The sequence below is a fragment of the Silurus aristotelis genome (genome assembly GCF_946808225.1).
Source record: "Silurus aristotelis genome assembly, chromosome: 11".
Classification (NCBI taxonomy): Eukaryota; Metazoa; Chordata; class Actinopteri; order Siluriformes; family Siluridae; genus Silurus; species Silurus aristotelis.
The window spans coordinates 26,384,828-26,409,121 of record NC_139584.1 but is presented as its reverse complement, the minus strand read 5'-3'; the positions used below and the strand labels follow the sequence as shown (position 1 = coordinate 26,409,121).

General features: G+C 40.9%; 1 protein-coding gene across 10 annotated transcripts in view; it reads right to left on the bottom strand.

Annotated features, from left to right (window-relative positions):
• Positions 1–7,442: 7,442 nt before the first annotated feature.
• cabin1 (calcineurin binding protein 1) overlaps positions 7,443–24,294 on the bottom strand; it is a 58,147-nt gene continuing 41,295 nt past the window's right edge. For 9 of the 10 annotated variants that reach the window (XM_083553996.1, XM_083553999.1, XM_083554000.1 and 6 more), the window contains 8 exons: positions 23,816–23,979; positions 23,522–23,618; positions 22,675–23,331; positions 16,831–16,905; positions 11,903–12,194; positions 10,422–10,574; positions 9,509–9,696; positions 7,443–7,821 (listed from right to left, as the gene is read on the bottom strand). In XM_083553996.1, coding sequence (XP_083410122.1) covers positions 7,678–7,821; positions 9,509–9,696; positions 10,422–10,574; positions 11,903–12,194; positions 16,831–16,905; positions 22,675–23,331; positions 23,522–23,618; positions 23,816–23,979 — 1,770 coding nt within the window. In that variant the 3' untranslated portion in view covers positions 7,443–7,677. Of the gene's footprint in view, positions 7,822–7,936; positions 9,436–9,484; positions 9,697–10,421; positions 10,575–11,902; positions 12,195–16,830; positions 16,906–22,674; positions 23,332–23,521; positions 23,619–23,815; positions 23,980–24,294 lie in introns of those variants that run through there. The other variant, XM_083553997.1, reaches the window with a different exon arrangement.

Here is a 24,294-nt window from a genome sequence, read left to right as displayed (position 1 = left end):
TAGTCCCAGATTTCAGTCTGCCAACACCAGAGTGCAGCTGTGGCGTGTAAAATGTTGATGGAGCGAGGTGTACGTTTTAACAGCACTTACATTAGGACCGTTAACCACTGTGACGAGGTTGACAGATAAAGAGAGAGATAAGAAGGACGGGGTAGTTTTTCCAGGTTGCATGAGGATGATGAAGATTGGGGAAGAAATGTACTGAAATGGTGTGGGATTTACAAAAAAAGAAAAAAAAAGAACAGCGATTAACAAAACCGGAATGGTGCACTTATAAAGACGGTGTTTAAAATATATATAAGAGGATCAAATGAGAATTCTGTGAGTTTTACCTCTGAAAATTCGAACACACTAATGCCAAGGCTTTATAAGTGTTCACCCTCAGGAATATAAAAATCCATTCAAGTACCAACATTTATATAGAATCTGTAGCAAATTCTATAAACTACTGTCAGTGTAGCATAAAATGTAGCATAAAGAGTGTAGCATTGAATTGTAGCTTTCTAACACTAATGGCATTCAAATGTGTTATAAAACTGTATATATGCAGTAACTGTATCACTAACTATATATATAAATATCAAGTTTAAAAAGACATGCTTATGTCTGGTACGATGTGAATTTGCAGCTTAACATCTAACAAGCTTATGTTGCTTCAACAACCTTTAGAGAATTCACCTTAATACTTCAGTTTCTTAAGAGCTTCATTCAGTTTCAATCAATAGCGCATACAGACCATGATGGAAATGCTATATTTGTGTTTCTGTTAAGGTTATACAACCGAAACGAGACTAAAACTACTCCTAAAGGGAATCGCGATTACGCCAGGATTGTGTGTTTACGAGTTGAAAGCCTGCCCGAGCTGCGAAAGTATTGAATGCAAGGCCAGTCTGAGTGGATGCATATTGGTCTTATAACTCAAACTCATCCATACAGAGTGCAAGAGAATGGCCTTTTCTCACACCTCTGTGGCAGATTTCATGAAGTGGCCTCTAAAGCAAAGAAGGGGACAAAAAAAGAAAGGACTTTCTGGTGTCTTTCTCTCTAATGAAGGTGTGATGGGTTCAGTTCCTTCACCTGGGAGAAGTTGATAATAAGGACACGTAATGCGTTGTCGGCGTCACTCCACACTGCGGACACAAACACTTCAGACGTGGTGCGAGTGTAGTGAACAATCCGGTAGCAATTTTCGATGCAAGCTGCGATGTGGGACATATGGTCAGCTACTAGATTGCTAGATGGTTAGTAATGTCATTTATACCAAAGTCTTATCCTTGCTCTGGTGTTAAATCATTCGTACCTGCTGCTGAGCTCATAAAGACTCATCCTTTCAACACACTTAGCTGTACATGACTAATTTATAATCACACGAGAAGACGGATTCTACATATTTGTCACTTATCCAAGATGCAGCAGAACATGCAGTGGGTTTGGGTCTGGTTTCTCTCAAGGTTTCTTCCTGGTGTCGTTTGACCTTTTGGACCTCACAAGGAAGTTAGGTTTGGTTCTGCCATGTTTTTAGTAATGAAGTACAAGTTCAGAGACAATGAAATGCAGTTAGCATCTAACCAGTAGTGCAAAAAGCCAATAAATGAAAGGAAATACAAAGGTACCAGTTCTGTAACTCTCAACTGGTGAAAGTAAACATGATGCACATCAGTAGGGCAAGTGACAAAGTTAAATCACACAAATAAGAAGATGGTGTAGTCAGTATGATGATGTAGATACGTACAGTAGATGCAGGTATACAAATGAAATTTAAACATAAATGGGTGTGTAAATCGCAAGTACCTTTTAGGAGATTTTCACGTGAACACCACATTCTGGTGGGCATCTAATAATATGGTGATCATTTTGCTCTAAAACTGCATTTCTTTAACGGTATGGATTTAATTCTACAGTCATTCCAGATCCTGATAGATACAGCTGCTTTGTGACAATTATTATATGTTTAGAAATGATTGGATTTAAAAAATATATTTAGTATGACTGAGTAGAAAAAAAAAGGACCGGACATAATGGATGGAGATTTGGTTACATAGAAATGAGGATGGGATCCTGTTTGGGCCTGGTTCCTCTCAATGTTTCTTCCTCATGCCATCTCAAGGATTTTTTACTTTCTACTGTCACAATTAGCTCGCTCATTAGGGATAAACATAAAATTATAAGGAACAAACTTACAGGCACTTATAGACAGATTATACAGTCTGTTATAAAGTTGCTTTGAGACAATGTCCTTTGGAAACAAAGGATACTTCAGCAAACCCAATGGCTGAATAGTAGGACTAATTCCTTGGCACAAATTGTGGAGAAATTGGTGTTCTACTACTCCTGGTAAAAAAAAGGTGTAAGATTGTTGAATTAGCCAGATGTACTTTGGTGCATGTGGTAGCACTGAGGTTGATGGACGAACCGTAAAGAAGGAAATGGGAAAAAAAGAAAAAGAAACAGAAATCTAGGGTTTAATGAATCGTTCATGATTAAAACGACACTGAGGTGGCACAAGCCAAGGCGTGTGTGCAGTGCTGTCAGTATTAGCGGCTCAAGCTCGATGATTCGGACACTCGACCACATTAAGTAGCTTATTAACACCTACGAGGTGTTTGTCTAGTTAGAAACTACACACGATTCAGCAGTTATGGAGCATGACAGAGAGAAAAAAAGTAATGGAAAACAAAAGAAAGTTGCCCAATGGTTTAGAAGCCAAAATAGAATCTGATGATGTTGTCTACGAAAGTGTGATGGTGCTTCGATGAATTGGAAAAGTTGTTCTGGAAATGTTCAAAATCTTAAATGAAGATTTTCCTCATTAATGAATGAAACAATTTTAACATTAAAACTCAGTAAGGTTAAAGTTGGGTTTACATCAAGCTAACCTTGTCAAGTTGCGAAGCCCATCATAAAATTATGCATTGCTCTTTGATGTGGTTAAAAATATCATTAATGTGTTGCTGAAAACACATGGCGTGCCTTTAGAGGAAATGTAAAGTTGTCCAAGGTGTCATATCTAAACGTTGCTAGCGGCTTCCTGTTGAAGACCCCACAGAGATCAAGAGAGCCCCATCGAGCCCCACACCAAGCTCGGAGTTGACACACAGCCTGAACCCAAGTCCAACTCGGCTTTTGTCTCATTCTGTTTAGGAAGCTTAGAGGAAACTCTCAGCAGCATGCTTCAGGACTACAGATATATATATATATATATCAATGCTTATTTAGTTATATGAATTTGTCAGTGTCTTCAACCTTCAGATGTTGTTAATGTTTTAAATAAAAAAAGATGCATAAATGGTAAAGCAAATACTGAAATACTAACAATTTTCCTCATAAATGACCCAATGTTAACAGCCTCAAAAAGTCAAACCACGTTTGAAACAAAAAAAATCATTTCTCTTGCTAACTCTGTTGAGTCATAGCCAGGTTCACCATTTGGACACCATCAGAACTCAATAGCTTAACAGCTGCCAATACACAGGCACTTCTGGGCCATGATCAGACGGCTGTAGGCCTCCATAAAGACCCCCCTGCCAAGGCCCGACGAGAAATCTCACACCTTTTACTGGCATTAGCCATGCAATGCTCCCTTTTGATGCTCTAATTGGCCACTTGCAGGCCTCAGGTACGAGCCATCAACAGGAATGCAGGGCTTGGCTTATGTCTGGACACATGGTTACACTGGAAATCAGCATCGAAAAAGGCACATAAACTGGTACACAACGTGTTCCTGGGGATTAAGATGCACCCAGAAAGCACTGACGAGGAATCGGTTAGGATTCGAGACATTTAGGGGAATAGGCAATAAATCATACAGTGCAAAAAATTCTTCCTGGTTTCTTCAGGGAACAAGTAGAATGTTTGACCTTGGGTGCATATAAATTGTAGCGTTCTTGCCAAGGAGAGCGACCGACAAATTGGCAGCACTTTATAAGAATCCTCTAGGAGCTGCTAATGGGCCCTAATGTCCTGCCGCAGGTCTGAGGGCTTCACACGCTGCTGGGCTTTTCTCTTTAACACTGCCTGCCTAACGCAGACGGGGTGGTCCAGCAGCAAAAGGATATCAGCCGGCATGCGCACGGAAAAAAAGCGACAGCCAAGAAAGGGAGAGAGCGCAACGTTTTACTTGTACTGTCAAAAATAGCAGTGTAATAGAAATTCAGGATGTATACAAAAAAATAAAAATAACTGAATACTGGGATGAGCAGAAGATCTTGATTTATTTATGATCACAGCAGCAGTTTACCAGGATCCAAGGATGATTTATTTGCTAAATAATAATTTATGGACACCTCATCACACACATTTGTTACATTTATTACTTTAGCAGCTTTTTCACGTATCTGTACTTTCCTGAAGTATTTCCATTTAGGGATACTTTGACTTTTTAACTTAATTAGATTTCAAAGTCAAATATCCGACTTTTTACATTGCGAAATCAGTCGTTCCTTTATGAGTGGCTAAATACTTTACTGGTCAAAGGTGTAGATCTTTGTTGTGATCTTAAATGTATTCATGATGCCTCGTAATGCTAGATTAGTTTATTTTGTTCTGCAGACAAATGAGCGTTATCTAATAAAGATAATTAAAAGAGCATTATCACAAAAGTAATGACTTCTTTTCATAATCATTGCTATTGAAATCAAAACGTGTTCACGTTATGCTCAATGTACCATTCTTTTGGTTGGTGGGTGACAACAATTAGGGTAGTTTGAAAAACAATGTTTATTATTAAATACAGATGAGACGAGTAAAATCTAAATATCTGGCATTTTTTAATTTATTTTATTTTTTTGGTGGTGGTGTTGGTGGGGGGGTTCAGTTAGAAAGTCAAGTGTTGTCATGCTGGAGCATGTGGTACAACGTTGTGGTAAGAGTTTGGGAAAGTCCAAATATACCTGGAAAAGTCGTGTCTCAATACTTTTGTTCATTACTCCATAGCTGAATGTCCTGTGCCATTCGTTGGGAATAAAAGTCCCGCTTCATCTCATTGGAATCAGTGGCTTTGTTTCTCTTCCTGTAGACATTAAAAGCCAGCTTGTTCTCTGAGACACGATTAACCTCATTCTTACCCATCACATACTGACGTGTCTTCAAGAACGATTTAACGTCTACTCACAACTAGAGGCACAATTCACAGATAAACGTTTAAAGCTGGACAATGAATTGAGGACAGGTGACTTTTAGTGTGTGGGATTTAAAAGAAAAAAAGACAGAAATCAAAGCAGGGTAAAAGTGTCATCGAGTGTTATTTTTGGTTTTGAGTTTTTTTTAATGCAGCAAGTCAAAAACTGAGAGAAATATCAACCCTCAGGAGAACAAGTGTGAGCACAGAGAGCACAAGCTCAGTGCTCGTACCATCCGTCCTTCACCAAGTTACATTCTCCGTACGAGCTCAAGCAGAGCCATACAAAAAACAAAAAAACAAAAAAACACTTTCATGCTTTTACAATGTAAAGAAATATACAAAGAGCTTTATCTATTTACAAGTAGTTTTGGTCTGACGTACATGTACACGTCTCGTCCATTTTTTTTTCCTCTTGAGAAGCCTTTTTTCTTATTTTTGCAAAAAACTATTTTTTTAAACTATAATTGTTATTCAATAGCAGAAAAATACAGGAGGGAATGAATCCATCCATTTGTAGAAAAAGTACTGTCTGAAAACAAAAACAAAACCATTCTAGCTGTTTAGGAAAGAGCTTCACATGATCTCCAGAAGTCCTGTGCAGGGGAAGGCAAAGCACATCTTGTGCTTTCGTTTTTTTTTTTTTTTTTTTTTTTTTTTTCTTTTTCCAAAAATATACATTTAACTCTTTATTCATGCACATAATGTTTTACAGCTCGGAGACTGACGCGTCGGCTAAAGCGGTCGCTCCAGAAATGAAAATCTCATTTAAAATGAGAAAAATATATAATCCACTATTGATGACAAGATCTTGAAGTTGGTATGACAGACAGTTTATGAGAAGGTGCATTGCTTTAAAACGAACGGGTTAAAAACCGGGTTACCTCTGCTGAATTAGGTTACGTAAGTACATAGAACACACACACACACACACACACACACACACACACACACAGGCACGCACGCCTCTGCGGCACGATGCTGGTGGTTTAAACGCTCACGCCCAGCTACGATTTGTTGCAAAATTCAAAACGGAATTACAAAGAATTTGACAAGACACGATTCCACAAAACACAAACGTGTGTACAGTCAATACAAAAGATTTAAAAAAAACAAAAACAAAAAAAACCCCCTAGCATTTTAAAATGTCATGATTCCGAAAAGAAAAATAGTCCAATTATGAAAATTGGGGCTTCATAACAGGACTATCAGAGACCAAAGTGTCTCGCTTCAAAAATTCTACACAAAGATAAACATAATCAGATCCATCAGTTACAAGGTAAGTAAACTTTGGTTTATAAAAACAAAAAAAACAAAAGTAGATTTTTTTTTTTCGAGTGGTTTGGCTACAGGAAAACTGTAAACTCCTGCTGTTGTTGGACTGGACACGTCACACAAGCGAGGCAGCCATGCTCAAAGCAACAGGTCGCAATGTCTACCCCAAGCATGCACACACACACACACACACACACACACACACACACACACACACACACACACACACACACACACACACACAGGCAAACACACACACAGGCAAACACACACACAGGCAAACACACACACACACAGGCACACAGGCACAGGCACACACACAGGCACACACACAGGCACACACACAGGCACACACACAGGCACACACACACACACACAGGCACACACACAGGCTCACACACAGGCTCACACACAGGCTCACACACAGGCTCACACACACACACAGGCACACACACACACACACAGGCACACCCACACACACACACACACACACACACACAGGCACACCCACACACACACACACACACAGGCACACCCACACACACACACACACACACACACACACACACACACACACACACACACACACACACACACACACAGGCACACACACACACACACACACACACACACACACACACACACACACACACACACACACACACAGGCACACAGGCACACACACACACACACACACACACAGGCACACACATATGCACAGACACAGAATATGTGCACATAAATCTGGCAACATTTTAGTGCTTGCATGCTGACAGTATCGGGGCAAATATCCATGTGGATATGTCGAGTTTAAGCACCTTATTCGAGATGTAAACTCATTTCATTTAAAATGTAAAGAAGAGGAGGGAGAAAAAAAAAAATAAAAAAAAAGCAAAAAGGGGAATAGATTTCTGATCGAATGCCCCCGTGGCTGTAAATATAAAAGCCTTGCATTAAACTGACTGGTGTGCATAGGACCCCTGTTAAAGCCTCCGATGTGGAAGCTGCTGGTCACAGATCGTTGATCAGTGAAACGTTTCAGCATTGTTGAAAAGAAAAAAAATAATGAACACAAAAAGCGAGGGGAACCCCCCCCTAAAAAAAAAAAAAAAAGTGCATGTGGAGCGAGAGGACATCATTGAGCGTCGAGGAAATAAAGCCCTTTTGTTTAAAGAACGTGCATACCGCTGCAGGAGGGACGTTTCAGCGATTCGAGATCGAGAGCTAATAAACAAGAGGAAGATTAGAAAAGGAAACAAGCGTGCACGAGAGAAAATCGTTCAAATTCAAATGTCCATGTAGTCGTCCTCCTCGTCCGTCTCGCTGTCCAGGGACGACTCTTGGCTGGACGTCTCCTGTACCTCCAGCGCCGGCTGAGTCAGAGTGTCCTTCTTCACGTTAGCTGCCGACTGAGACGCCAGAATCACGTTCTTTGGGGTGGGGGGGGAGAAAGAGGGGAAAATGAAGTGAGAATTAGAATTAATAAAGGATCATGTCATGGAAATGTAAAGTCTCTAGGGAAAAAAATTTACCAAATAAAAAGAGAGGATTAATGAATGAGAGTAAAGTTGATTCTGCGGACTTCAGTTTCAGTCGCATCTCAACCAGCACCTGAGCCAGAAAGTGTGTGTTCAGACTAGTGGTGGACAGTAACAAAGTGAACGTAATTCCGTGCTGTACTTCAGTAGCTTTTTCACTTCTTTGTTCTATATATTGTTCGTATACTAGCTGACTTTTGGTCAACTTTAGGAATAAATGAGACTCGAATCAACTCCAGACACAACACCCCTGGCCTCATTTACGTGATGTTCTTTTTAAGCAGTTGAAAAGAAGGTTTTGGGCTCATGATTATTGTAATTCTATTAATAGATTGTTGTGCTGAGAGTAACTTTATAGAGTCGATTTGAGTTCAGTTGAGTTGATGAAGAGTCTTGTGACGAAAATGATAACAGGAACATTATAGCCATAATAAACTATAGTACTTCTGGATACTAAGTACATCTGAAGGCAAAACACTTCTGTACTTTTACTCAAGTGAAAGTTAAAGACAACACTTTAACTTGAGTAACAATTTACCTCCTGTATTACTGTATTTCTCTTTAACTCGAGTACATGGATACTTCGTTCACCACTGGTTCGGATGTTCCGCATGTACATATTTGCTAGAAAAGATTCATTTCGCAAGAAACTCATGGATCCTCTACCAAGGCTAAGTTAAAAATGATGCACACATTTCATTAAAAACTTTCTAACACAATCATATTATATTCAGATCAATTTTGTGAACACTGAATTTAGACACTCAGCTCTGCCATGTAAAACACATTCAGGGAGCATTACTCATGAGTTCAGGCCGCAACAACACCTACTCAACAGTCCGAGTGGGCGTGATGAGATACAGCAGCTGACGGGAACGAGTTTGTTATTTTACTTTGTGAAATGTTCCACATCATTACATGCATTTATGAATGGATATAAAGTATGTCTTTAATGAATTCATGATTTGTAATTAGGGATGTAACGTGATACGCTTTCCGAACCTTTTTTACATGCGGAACATATTTAAAATCCGGGTTCCTTCAGGAACGCATTAAATGCCGGACCGCATTTTTTAAAAATAATTATTTAATACACACAACAATGCCAAGGGTATAAAAAAATAAGGAATATAAACTAGAGTTAGTGCAGTGTCACTGTGGGCTGCTCAATCCGTACTGGAAATACAATTTGTAGATTTAATTTTTATAAAAACATTTGATAAAAACATTTGATAAAAAATGGTTTTAAAAATGTAATCTGTAGAAGTTCACAAATGCGAGTTTAAATGTTTTGCATTTCTCCCCCCTAAGTGTCCTGAAGTTGGACCCAAGTGTCCCGTGATGTAAAAACCGAGATACGTACCGAACTGTGAATTTTGTGTACCGTTACACCCCTAATTAACCACTGGAATTAAACACTCTTTGACAAGCTGTTATAAGAAATCATTCCTATAATTATTCCTATAAATTCAGTACATCAGCACACACGAAGAACTGTGTGAAGAACTGTGTGAAGAACTGTGTGAGAAACTGTGTGAGAAACTGTGTGAGAAACTGTGTGAGGAGGTCCCTGACTTACTTTAAGTCTCTGCTTGGTCTCCTCGGAGATGCTGCCTTTAGGAGAGAGCAGTGTGGGAGTTGGGGGTGTGACCGTGATCTCCGGGGGGAATTTGGTGGCTGTGGAGGGGATGTGCAGCTTGGGCATGTTGTGAGGGATTCGCGAGCGGATCCGACTCGAATCGCCGTGCTTCGACTGATCAGCGCTTTCTGCACAGACAGAAAAAACAACATCTCAGCAAGAACTATATTGACAAGAATGTGTGCTTTTTGAACATCCCATTTCACACACAGTCTCCCAATTTGCTGTTTTAGTAACCATTTTTCTGGGAAGATTTAGGATTTAGGAGTGCACTTGTGGAGATTTGTGCTTATTCAGACGAAAGGAAAGCGAATCGCTGATGTAAGCGTTTCAATTTATTATTAGGGTTGAGATCAGAGCTCTAAAGCAGGAGCTCTTCCGCTCCTAACTATGCTTTATTCCATATGTTTATGGAGCTGGATTTCTACACGGGGACATTGTCATGCTGGAACACGTTTGGCTCCTGCAGTTCGAGCAAAAGGGAAAATCTCATGCTACCACCATTCTACACAAAGTTCCTATACCACATATGGGTGAAAAGGTCACTTTTGTCCATATAGTGTACCTTGAAAGAAAAGAAAAACTATATAAAGAATTTTCTAATATAAGTTTACAATTCGAACTGCGTAAAATATTGTGTATTTCCAATAGACTGGATTTTTGATTAGCCACAAAAAAAAAAGATTGATGTTTTTAATAGAACCAGATACACTTTTTCTTGACTACAAACCTTTCAAAACGTGCACGTGAAATTTTTGTCTTTAAACAATTAAATATGGAGAAACAATACATAATCCAACAGTAACATTGATTCGTGAAGCCCCTAACATGCCCACATGCACGACGAGTTTACCTGTATCTGTGTGTGTTGAGCAGGTAGCTCCTTCCTGGCTGCTCCACTCCTGTGTGTTGTGACTCTGAGAAACTGTGGCCATCTTCATCTGCTGACACAAATGAGACTCCTGCTGTCTATATGCCAGACCCTCTGTGGCAGAAGCTTCTCTGTCTTTACACACACACACACACACACACACACACACACACACACACACACACACACACACACACACACACACACACACACACACACACACACACACACACACACACACACACAGAGTAAATCTTTCAAACAATTCAAAAAAATTATTCCAAAAAGTCAATCTTTTTTTTCTTTTACATAATATGAATTTATAAAGATGACCACTAGGTGGCCGGTGGCACCGTCTTCCTCACAGCCCACATGTGCCTCAGCATGTGAGAGCGGTGATGCTTTGGTAAAATGAACGGATGGAAGGAGGTTCCAGACACGGAGTGTCCAAATTTTAATGCATGAAAGTAAGTACAAAAACAATAATGATAAAAAAATATATTTATGGACATTTATGTAAATATCTGCCTGCAATCTTTCCAGTGTATTGACAATAGCGCAGGATATCAGACCAATTTCTAGATCTAGAGATATCATATATGTTGGACTTCTCTGATTCACCTGAGCATAAATTACTTCATAATACACTTGTTTGAGAAAATCACACAACCCATTAGAAGATATGAGCCGCCAAGCAAGGTGTTCTGCACGGTTATAAGCGGCTGCATAAATATTATGTAAGAAAAAAAAAAACAGAATCGGGTCGTTCTGTTATTAAAAAAATGATAGGTGACAGGGTTGTGTGAATCAGCCTGTCACAAAGCACCTGAAGTGGATCATTTACCAGTAACATTCTCGTGCAATTCTTTCCTCACGAATTCATCGATTTTCCAAACCATAATGTCAGAACCGGCTCAAGTATCCCGATGACACCAACATGTAATGATATTGGAACAGCAGTTGTAATCGTGTGTGTTCTTGTCACGTTCACATTTCGCACGAGCCACCCAGCCACATGCACGGAAAACACGTACTACTCAGCGTGTATCACAGATCCTTACAAACGCCTAATGAAGTATCCTACTCCTTTTCCATCTCTGTTTCCCTGGCAACGAAGCGTGAAGCTCAGGGAGACTCCGCTTGCTATCATACACACCTATTCACTATTCACCTGTGTGTGTGTGTGTGTGTGTGTGTGTGTGTGTGTGTGTGTGTGTGTGTGTGTGTGTGTGTGTGTGTTTAAAACAGAAAGTGTGTGAGATGAGGGAGACTCAAACACACATACAAGCAGATTATTTGGGGTGTTTTTTTTTTTTTTTTTATCGTAATAAAAAAAAAAAAAAAAAGAAAAGAAGAAAAATTCATGTAATAAATAATAAATAAATAAATCACATCCACTAAAGACAAGAGACAGGGGTGGAGATAAGTATGTGTACTTATTATTATGATTATGATTGATGTACCTGTGCTGGGTAAAAACGCCATGCCTGCTACTGAATGACCGGGTATCATCCGAGGCTGTGATTGGTCCTGCTGGCCCGGTGGAGGGCAGTACATCTGCGTCGGTGTGCTTGGTGTGTGGGAGTGCGAGTGTGTGTGAAGAGGCCGTGGAGTCTTGCTCAGTTTGGTCTCATGCTCGTGGGAAGGCAGAGGCTGCGTGTGCGTGTGGAGGCATGGAGTGGAGACAGAAGCAGGGAAGAAGAAGTCTTTGTGCTCTTTATTGAACTTAGGGGTGATGGGTGGGTCACCGGAATTCTGCAAATGCATAAGAAACAATGATATTATTAATATCCAGTCCAGTATAAGCAATTTTATATTTACAGACAACTTACATTACTCTTATTATTACAAGTGAGGAGTTAAGGGCCTTGCTCAGGGGCCCAGGAGTGGCAGCTTGGTGTGCATCATCAGATAATTAAAACAGAGAGGAAACCGATCCGTGCCATGTTTCACTAGCAAATCCAAATTGGAAATGTGCGGATAAAACCTCCTGCCCAGATTCTCAAATCCGATTGGTCCGAAAGTGATTAGTTTATATAAACGCTCTCGCTCTGTTCGGTCTTCTTCTCTAAAGCGAATGTGTATTCTCCACATTACTGTATAAAATAGCAAGGGTCCCCTGGTGGTCTAGTGGTTAAGATGCAGCGCTCTCACCGCTGCGACCCGGGTTCGATCCCCGGTCAGGGAACCATCCCCAGCCACTCTTAGTGCCGGTCCCAAGCCTGGATAAATTGGGGAGGGTTGCGTTAGGAAGGGCATCCAGCGTAAAACATGTGCCAAATCAAACGTGCGGAGGATCCGCTGTGGCGACCCCTAACGGGAGAAGCTGAAAAAAAAGTTTAAACTGTATAAAATAGCAAATCTTTTCTGGAAGAAGATATTTTGGAAGGAGTTTTCGGTGTTTTATGACGCAGGTTGGAGAAGTTTGTGGCGTCTCGGTAACAAGCTGGGCAAAAAAATAAACATTTATAGCTGCTAGAACATAAGTCGTAAACATTTAATATTAAATGTAAATAGAAATGAATGAAAAGAATATTGTGCTGGTTTGGAACAAATGTGTAAGTGGAATTAAACACTTCGTGTCAATCAATTACAGGGTGCAAACAGTGATTTTGCAGCGTGTAAGGCCACAGCACACCGCCCTCTAGCTGTCCCTTACAGCACCAGCACCTTTCAGATAAGTTAAATGTACACGTTTTTTCAAAAGTTTATATATTAGAAAAAAAAATCCAACAATATCAATAATAAGTATATCTTTTCTGTGATTATGTCATGTGTAATAAAGACAACAAAAAAAAAAAAAAACATGAGTGAAGATTTTGGACTCCAAACTCAAAACCATGTAAAAAGAAAACTGCCTTTTTTTTTTAAAAACTATTTCTCTCTTTTCCATAAAAAAAGGTTTGAGAATGATTTTTACATGTACAAGTACTCACAAGCATAGTTATCCACTGGAGTGTTTCGTTTCAGAGAGCCCGTCAGTAAACAACTTCTCAAAGAAAATTACAAAGCCGCCGTGTGTTGCCAAAATAACCCGCTGAAGCAGATATAAACTTTTCACTCGAAGCGACTGAATGGCTCTCGCCGTGAGGCCTACCTGTGTGCTCTTCCTTCATCAAATCCCGCCGCAACGGTTCAACAAACAACGCACAGACGAATCAGTGCCAGGGCCCTGAGGCTGAGAGTTTGTGCACGTGTGTGCACGTGTGTGCGCGCGTGTGTCAAACAGGGAGAATGTGTGTCTTTAGAGGACCACAAACAAGCCCGAGAACAACAGGACCGGTCGTTGCTACAGCAACCGAGGCCGAACTCAGCCAATAGCTGATCAAACGACCACGCACTTGATTTTTTTTTTCTCACACTGACACCACAACCCCCCCCAACACACACACACACACGTACACCCTGGCCGACTTTCACGCTCTGGCTAAAGAACACAAACGTGAGCTTCGGGAGTCTTGAGAACAATTTACACACGCATCATTGATCAATAGCTTTAAAAGGTTTTTTTGTTTTTAAGAAGGAAAGGCCCCAAAAAAATTTAATTGCAACAGTAATGCACATGTTTAGCCACTAGAGGGCCGGGCAGTTAAAGTAAAACACTGGAGACTGTGATTAAGGAACCCGAGCAAAATGAGGCAAAATATTTTACAGCAAAAAAAAATAAAAAATTGCGGTGGATGTACGCAACTCGAGGTAGAGAGGCAAATCTGGAGTGATGCTACACGTCTCCTGTGCCAGCCTGTTACTATGGAGACAGTAAAGGTAGATGCGCCTTGGCTGTGTTGTCACACTTACATAATCGTTATCGGGTCAGAAACTCGACAATGATGTAATGGACTAATACTCGTGCACGTAGGCGAACTGCTATGATTCAACGTCTCGTATAAACAAACCGTCTCTATAGGACAACAAAGAACCGCAAATATGAGCCCTCAACCCTCCAACATGCAGTGATTGTTCGGAGCGTACACTCGATAAATATCCCATGCGGTGCGAGCGCCATGTACTACGCGCTTTTTTTTTTTTTTTTTTACGGTTTATCAGAAATGCTGCTTCACTGGGCCTCATGAAACATTCATGTGTGTTGCATTAGAAGAAAAGGCTGAAGGATTTATGTAAAATATGTCAAACTTGCAGAGCAACAATGTGCTTTTTTTCCCCCAATCAGTATGAGCCTTGTGCAGGAAGAACAGGATACATGTCAAAACTGCTGCAGCTACCCATGTTTGTATCTTGGGATTTATTACTCTGCTGTTAATAATACATTCATAAACCTACATCTTTCTTGCTGGGGAAATACAAGAGGGGCAAAAGTATTGGGACACCCATTTGGTTCTTGTTTTTCCAAACCGTTCCAACAAGAAAAAGTCTCCTGGTCTCTTCACTTGAACTAGAAGAAGCCAAACCGGTTCCAGGATGGCACAAAGCGAGCTCCATGAAAATGTGCTTTACATGGCTATAGAGCTCTTCATCTCAACCCTACTGAACACCTTTGGGATGAACTAGAACGCTGGAGTGCACCCCAGGACTCCTGACCTCACCTACATCGGTACCTGATTCTTTTCGTGGCTGATAAACACAAATGTCCACAAGCACCCTCCAAAATCTGGTGGAACATCTTCCCAAAAGAGTGGAGGGAATTATGAGTTTAATTGGGACAAAATGTAAAAACCAAAACAAACAAACAGGTGTCCACAAACTTTTGCCAATATAGTGTAGGAGTGAATTCTGAGCTTCAATAAAAAAAAAAACCCTGAAACAAGCACTGTACAAACTTTTGGTCTCTGTTGTCTCTGTGCAGATCTCTCCTGAAAATACATAACGACGCATCTGTGATCACTTAATGACAAACACGGTAAACAAAGCCTCCTCCGCTCCGAGCGGCCTCAGTGGGCCAACTCCCACTACAAAAATCACTGTACCTGAGAGAGAGAGAGAGAGAGAGAGAGAGAGAGAGAGAGAGAATGCGTAACAATACTCCCCCCTTCTGTCATCGCTTTACTCTCCTACTCTCTTTCTCTCTCTCTTTGTAGTGTTACACATGCTACCAGTGACCAGTATTCCTTTCTTTCTCTTCAATCAGAGACCTCTCAGTGCTTGGTGATGGCTCCACCTAAAGATCCACCAAGTTCCTGAGCAACTCAAGAACTTTGAGGATGGATGAAAACTGTAATAAATATCACACGTCAGAGTAGGAAGACGCGAGCGCCGCATCGCTCGCATGAAGCAGTGTGTGTGTGTGTGTGTGTGTGTGTGTGTGTGTGTGTGTGTGTGTTTTCTCTGCGGAGGTTTAGACAGAGATAGAGCTGGAGCACAGGGCTGACATTAAAGGGAGGCAGTGAGTAAGAGAAAGATACAGAGGCGTCCTGGGAGCTGCTTTAACTGGCTGCTGCATGCTAATGAAGCATTAATGAAAGCACACGACTCCGGGCAGGAGAAAGGGAACTGTAGAAGAATGACGAAAAAGAAGGGCAGAGATATTTAAGGATCTCGAATGACAGAGGAAAAAAAGGGGGAGATGGGAGGAGAAAAGAAGGAGGGGAAAAAAGATGAGGGAAGACAGCCGGACAAGAAGTAATAATAGGCAGAGAACGACAGATGGAAGTAAAGAGAGAGAAATTGAGACAGACACTCCAAATGAAAGACTGAAAAAGCATTTAAAAAGAAAGACAGACATATAGAAAGAGAATGAAGGAATGAGACAGAAAGATGGAGAGAGACCAAATGAAAAAGAAGAAACAAAAACAAAGACAGAGGACAAAAACAGAAGTAAGACAGAAAGACTATGTTAGAAGAAAAAAGAAAAAGAAAGAAAGAAAGAAAGAAAGAAAGAAAGAAAGAAAGAAAGAAAGAAAGAAAGGACATGCAAAGAGTAGAAAGAAAGAAAGAAGCAAGGAAAAAGAAAGAAAGAAAGAAAGAAAGAAAGAAAGAAAGAAAGAAAGAAAGAAAGAAAGTAATGACGGAAGGAAGGAAGAAGATGAAAAGAATAGAAAGCAAGAAGTAAAGAAAGAAAATGATCAAGAGAAAGAACAGAAGAAAAGAATAAAGAAGACAGACAGAACGCGATGCAATGAATAGAGAGAAAGAATCAGACAGACAGACGGGGTGTGTGGTTGCTTTAGTTGATAAAGTGATGTATCTGTAGAGTGTAGCTCTGGAACAGAGGGATGGAAAGCAGTTCACTATGAGGACACACAGGACTGTTTAGGGGAAAAAGTGTCTCAAAGGAATTCAGTGGAGGTAGTGAGTGTTCGCGCGCGCGCGCGCACACACACACACACACACACACACACACACACACACACACACACACACACACACACACACACACACACACACACACACACAGCGGGCTATTTCCTAGCATACATGGATGTGTGTGAGTTACCTGTCTTTGTGCTGATGTTGCCATCTGAATCTGGCAAAACTTCACGGCCTGGTCCAATGCCACGTCCTCATCCACCTGCACACAAGCAGAAACGCTCGAGTCCGTGAGTCAAACGGTGTTTATAATACGAGAAACCTTTTATTGTTCTTTTTTCATGATCTGCTCATGAACCCCATGATTACAAAATTACTCCTTTTTTTTATTTCTTTTAATATACCAGTAATAAACTGGCTGTTTAATTTAGCAGCACTTTATTTACTAATAAAAGAATAAATTAGCTAAACAACCAAGTGGTAAGTTTTTTTTCCGAAAATCGGTTCAGGAAGTGAGCAATGCTATGATTCAGTGTGGTCTCAAAAAAATAAAATCTGTAATCAACTGATGGAGGCTTGTCGTTGCGAGACACTTAGTCTAATGAAGAACTGCAATCAGTTTAATAAAAGGCAAAGTGACCATAAGAACCCAAGCTGACAGCCATGCGGTTCTCACGGTGACCATATAGTTACAATGCTGTACGTTAAATTATACAGCTGTAACACAAACCAGTTGCATTCACATACATGATCTTGGCGAACTTCACCCGAGCAAACCGTCAACATGAAAGTGAAAAACAATATCCTTCGGATTTTTCCAATTCTCCAACACAGGGGCCAAACAAGTTTTTGCGCATGTTGACCTAATTAGACCTCTTATTGGAGCTCATGTGTCCATGGTAACGGATAGGGAGGGGGGGGGGGGGTTTTCATGACTGGGCGTCCCTAGTGTCTGTTTTATGTCAGCTACCGGGAGCATGCTGCTCTCTCCTTTAACGGTGTGTGGGAGGAAGAGAGCGAGCGAGAAAGAGAGAGTAGACAAAACGAATGCAAACGTTGGCGCACGTCCCTGTGCCCTCAGTAGCACCCGGGCTATAATGGGCCTAATGCCTCTGACTAAGCTAAAAAGGCTAATAGGAAGAAATACGCAGGGGGAGAGATAGCGTTCGCGTTTAAACACAGGCATGCCGGTGATCCAAAACAGAGTGCTCGATTAAACCACATTATTTATTTCTCCAGATAAGAGAATCTCTCGATACTCCAGTCGGTAAGTGACGCCGTCATTCAGATGTCAGTGAGGTGATACAGGATCTCTACACGACTGAAACAAACTTCTGAAGAAACTACATGGTATAACTGACTAGAAATGCCACTGTCACGAAGATTGCAATTCACCAATTTCACCCTTTTGATCAATAAAAGTGAACATCTGACTGCCACTGTGTTAGATAGACTGTTTAAACAGGTTAGTTGCGGAAAGTCTATTTTTGTTTTTAAACCTTGAATTTCAGAAAAATAAACCCATTCTGAGGCTGAAAAAAGAAGGAAAAAAAAAAAATCAAGGCCACAAGAAGCAATGGGCATGGTCAATTCAACAATTTGGAAAGTCCTGAAAAACAAAGAAAAGAAATTAAACATGGGGGTATGGCAACCAGACCTCAAACAGGTCAGCCACTGAAACTAACAGCAGATGACAAACATTATCACAGCTGTGAAGAAAAAGCCAAAAACAACAGTCAGGGGCATCACCAACAACCTCCACAGGGCAGGTGAGAACGTATCACAATCCACTGATGAAAGAAAACTTATATAGATTGCCGTCCGTCCGTCCGTCCATCCATCCACCCGGAACCAAAATGATAGAAAGGCCAAAGTGTGGAGGAAGAAAGGATCTGCTCATGATCCAAAACACACATGCTCATCGGTCAAGTACATGAAGGCAGCTTCATGGCTTAGGCTTTCTTGTCTGCTCCATTATCTTTATTTGTGATTTATTCATGCTGAAAGCAGCAGAATGAATTCCGAAGTATATAAAAACATTGTCTATTAACACAGAAATGCATCCAATCTAATTGGGGGGGGACCGGAAACCCTCATCATGCAGCAAGTCAGCAATCCAAAAACACGCTGCCAACACAACAACGGACTTCATCAGAGGAACAATAAAAGTTTTTATATTGATTAGATCAATGCAGAACCCCACAAATCAAACAGCAACTCAAAGTGAAGCTGCAGAACAGGCCTGGAAAAAACAAAACAAAAGAGGAAACAGATTGGTGAATGGAGAATCGGCAACTTGATGCCGTTATTGCAACAGTATTACTTCATACAAGACGATGTTCTAATACTTTTGCTCACATAAAAATTGGGTGGGCTGTCTCTAAAGTTCTAAGTTGTTCGCTTTTAGATGCAAATATCAAAGCGATTCCCCGACCCAAATATCTACAGGTACGGTAAAATGAAGAGACCTTGTCTTGTCGTTTAGTGTTTTCAGAGGGTACTGACTGTATGTAGAATGTGGGAATCCCACCCACATATTCCTATACATCATACGTGTACGCATGTGTACGACGGAGTGGGATGGGGGGGAGGGGGATTCATTAGACAGCCCACTGGGCAAATGAAAGCTCCAAAGTCTACCCATGTTTGGTTGCCTAGTAACTGACAAGATGAAAAGTGGTCGCCGACTTAACGTAAAAGTGTACAAGATAGTTGGCTAAGGAAACAAACGGGTAGATGATCCGACAAAATATCTGTAGCCGCACCATATTTAAATCTTTATTTACTTAGAGCAATATAAAGAGCATGTTTTGGAATCGCGTTTGCTCTTGTTTGTTAGGGTTTCCACACACCTGCAGGCTCCCGATTCAGAAAAGAATGTAAATGTCTGTGCAAGCTGATTAATCTGTCTAGTAAAAAAGCGTTCTTGAGTCTGCCACAATGTTTGTAGTGGGACTTTGAAATGGTTACTATAGTTACAGGGTACATGTTCGCCAATTTAGTTCGCCAATTTAGTGTAAGTTTCAACATACGCACCAAACTAAAAACTTTTGCAAAGGTCAATAAGGAGCAGGGTTTTTTCCCCTCTGTCTAGTTACAGTGGAGGAAGCAAGGCGTCATTCATCAGACAGCAGGACTCGCTTAGACTCCTGCCTCAGGAAACAAATGCGTCGCTGTGTACCGTCTTCCAAACATTGTGCGAACCCTGTATGTTGATTTATAGTTCCATAAATGTCTATAGAACCGACTGGAGAGCTGCATGGGGATTGAGATTCCGTGGGACCCAATGCAAACCTGGCACGAGAGGGCGGTTTTACTTTTGTCGTAGGTGGGAGTGAGCGATCAAACAAATATAGCGCGAGTCCCGCGAGCCTGCAGATCCCCCTAGTTGTAATGTTTGGATTTGAACGTTACTTTTTTTTAAGGCTAATAAAAAAGCGTTAGCGTTGCTTTGTTTTACTACCAGTTTATTGGTTTATGTCTGATAATTCCGTAAGTTAATCGTAGCCCTAACACTTGTGTACATTTTTACACCATCTTTATAAGCTGTGAAGGAATGTTTGGGAGCGTGCACAAAAATCGCGGGGAGCGAGAGACAGGGGGCAGTAATGGTCAGAAATTTTGCAAGAGTGGAAGGGAGCTGGATAAAAAAATAATACAAAATCTGTTCCACGCTGGGCTCTTATTCAGAGTACAGTGAGTAAGGGCTGCAAAGGGGTGGAAAACTTGCACGAGAACTTTCCAGGAATTATGGGAATTTACAAGAATGTATGGGAGTTAATAAGAAATTTGGAGAAACTATGAAATACAAACATAACTATAAACCTTTTGATATTTGTATTGTACAACAAATGTACGTAATATTTATGTAATTTACGTGAACACTCGCCAAGACGGACATTTTCTTTTGTTTACGTTATTTTATGTGCAGGATTTAAGAAAAGATGTGTATGTTATGAAGGAATGCACGGTGCATGTAGGGGGTGTGGCTTCAAAAACCCTGCAGTATGTGTGTTGTGTGCATGTGATCGATGAATGTGCAGGTAGAAATTGAAACTGAAAGTGCATTCAATCTGGTTGTTTTAACCCAAATACATTGAAGCTCCTTGTTATGGGCGAACCTGCAATTTGTAAAGTCGCAGTTTATTCCCATTAATTCTCATGGAAAGTTTCCCATCTTGAAAATTTCCAACCCTATGTGTGACACACCGCAAGCATCAGGACCTGCTCTCTTACACCAGCTTATGCAATAAAAAAGATCCGGACTGATTAATGGACATAACTTTTTTTCGAGAAATCGCCACGTGTGAAAGCCGAACACACGGCACGCAGGACATCAGAAAGAGCTGCGGCGAAACGGAAAGACAACAGCAGTAGATGTAATTAGAGGAGAGAAATGAGAGGTGTATTAGTGCGACTGAGGTAGAGGCTGATAATGGACTAGTAGAAGATTGGGCTGTTTTGTGCGTGTACACACATGTGTATGTGTGTGTTAACATAAGCCATTACCCATTAAACATAATGATATAACCCTTAATGGTTAAGCGGTTATAACTTAATATAACTTAATAAATAACTTAAGCGGTTTGTTTTTCCCTTCAGTATAATTTAAGAGGCCGAGTTTGCGCGCAGGGCAAAAGCATTACCAGCTTTATTACTCTTTAACAGGATTAGTAAATAAACACGGATCAACAGGATTCCACAGAATAGTTGAACAGTCAATCAAATGAAGACACTATTTCGAGGCAATACATTGCAAAGGCATCAAATATTACGGGGTTTGTTTGTTTGTAACGGCTTTTTCTTTGCAGTTGTGCTTGCTTTATATTCCCTACAGCTTTTGGGTAACAGATTTAAATTGCACTCCACAAAATGGTCAAAGTCAGGGGTATTTTATAACCAAACCTGTCCTGGACGTTTTTTGATTGCTCTTTGGTCTTTACACTGTTTTCCAGAAACACCTGTACTTATCATGTAATTATGTGACTTATTGCACATCGGTAGACATTTGGATTTCCCTTTTTTTACCTTTAGTGATCCACCTATTGAGAGTTTTATCTATTTATGGCACTTCAGAATTAAATCATTTAGGATTTAGACTATAAAATGTGAAACAGTTTAAGGAGGGGAATAATCATGTGAATATATATATATATATATATATATATATATATATATATATATATATATATATATATATATATATATATATATATATATATATATATATATATATATATATATATGAAGAAATTACTCACCCTAACTGAGAGCAATATTGACTAAGAAAGTGCTTTGATCTATTATCATGCAGGTAAATATAGCAATAGTGCTTTTCTGCTGAGTCATCAAACAGAAGGCTAAGGATTTCCCCATCAATACACTGTTATAAAGATTATCAGCATTGTCGATATTTTACATTGCGAGTCATAGTGGAAAATAAAGAAACGCGAGTTCGAAACAAAAGCAGAGAGACCAATGGGATGGTAAAGTCTGCCGAGAGACGTGCGTCCCCACTGTTTGGGTCAGAAAACGTTTGGGTTCCTCTTTCTTTAAAAATATATATGGAATATTTTCAATAAGTGAAGAATGTACACCGATGAGGCATAACATTATGGTCCCCCTTTTGCTGCCAAAACAATCCCAACCCAGTCGTCTAGCCATCACAATTTGGTGCTTGCCCATTTTTCCTGCTTCAAACACGTCAAATTTGAGGGCAAAATGTTTACTTGCAGTATAATAAATCCCACCCACTAACAGGTGCCATGATCAAGAGATAATCGGTGTTCACTTCACTGCTCATGGGTAAAAAAGGGTGCGTTTTATGATCTTGGGTCACATAAGAAGCGAAAGAAAATGTTTCTGGAGAAATAAATACAATGATTCTGAAGTCCGTTACACTCATGATGAAATTGGGTCTCATATTGTGTATCACTAGTAGCACGATGGTAATTATCAAATATTCCAATGCAAATCACAGAAAAAATAAAAGAATAATCTTAAAAAATAATAATAAATGAATGCTACTGACCTGTTTGATTAGCATGTATGTCTCGGACATGATCTTCTCAATGCGCCCCAGGTCATAAGTCATGACCTTTTGCCCTTGCTGCCACACCCTGTACGCATCGAGTAAGAGCGTCTTGCCCGACTCGACGTCCTCAATCAGCTTCCTCTTCCTGTTTGGCCGCGCTGTGGTCATGGCGTGTGTTCCTCTGCTTGCTTGGACCTGCATCAGCTGCTGTTTGGAACTGATGCTCAGCTCCTCTAGTGACAGCTCCGGAGCCCGAGTGCTTTCCAGGCGCCTCTCTGTGCCCTCTGATGCAGATCTGGCGGTTCCCTGCTCATGGGAAACGCTATCAGTGGTTGATTGTAAGTGCCCCGGCTTTGTCCATGGTTCGAGCTCCATAGGCTCCACCAGGGTGGAGTGAACCTCTGTGGGCTGAGAAGGTGCTGATGTGCCTTGGTTCTGGTTTCCTGGTTCCAAATCTGGTTGAGAGAGAGGAGCTAGAGGCTGGCATGGGCCCGAGGTTGCGAGATCGACGCCTGGCGCCGAAGACGAGTCCGGAAGGCATGGTTTGACGGGGTGAGAAGATTTCGCGTCCTCTGTTGCAGGAGGTCGGCTGGACACGTCTGCTGTGGTCATTTCACCCATGGAGGAAGTCAAAGTCTTAGAAGGATCAGACACCTGTGGAGAGAACAGGTGAATAAATACTGAGAGAGAAGAGAGCATGCGACAGGCTAATTGTTAGGGCTAAACCCTGCTGAAGCTCGTCGAACCCTGCTTCCTGCGGCGCATGAGTCACGATGGTAATCAGGGCGCACAATGAGAGCGGCGCGATGAGCGTTTCACGTGAGCTAATGGACTGCTGACATACCGCGGTGAGTTTATCCAGATTGTCCTCCAGCACTTTCACAGTGAAGAAAAAGGCGCGCTTAGCCGAGACCTGCCGATCCACATCGCGCAAAAATTTCCTGGAAACACAAAAAAAAAAGGAAAAGGGGAAAGAATTTAGACACCGCTGCAAGAGTTTTTGCTGATCAGACACAGAGGCGCAAGCCGCGGCTTCGTAAAAACAGAAGACAGACACTTTTGATAAACGGTGCCCGTCACCGGCGCCCGTTTCCACGATAAATTAAAACGGCATTCAGGAAATGAACGCTGATCTTACTTTCCCTGATCAGGGGTTCTCTGGAGCATGAGGGAAATCTTCAGCAGCGTGTCGTGATCTCTTAACTGAGACAGAACGTCCAGCAACAGCACGATGGATCGGTTCATATGAGAGGCGAAACTACCCGGGCGATCGATTTCATCTACAGGAATACGCCAGATGCCCTGGAATCAAAAAACGGAGAAAACGAGGTGTTAGCGAAAAAGAAACAGAAGAGAGAGAAAAAAAACCCCAAAAACAAACAAAACAAAAAAACTATCGATTCAACGAGAGGAGAGAATCAGTGTTTTTTAAAAACTAAGTAAGACATCAATAGTCATAAAAAGATGCGATTATTAGGACGTCAGAAGACAGAAGGCTGTGCGGAATGGAAGAGTGGGAGAGGAAAAAAATAAGTGATGTGAGGTAGAAGAGAAGAGCGTAGGCATAATATTATTGTTGTAAGGCCATCTGTTCTGAGGTTGGACAGAATGAGCTTT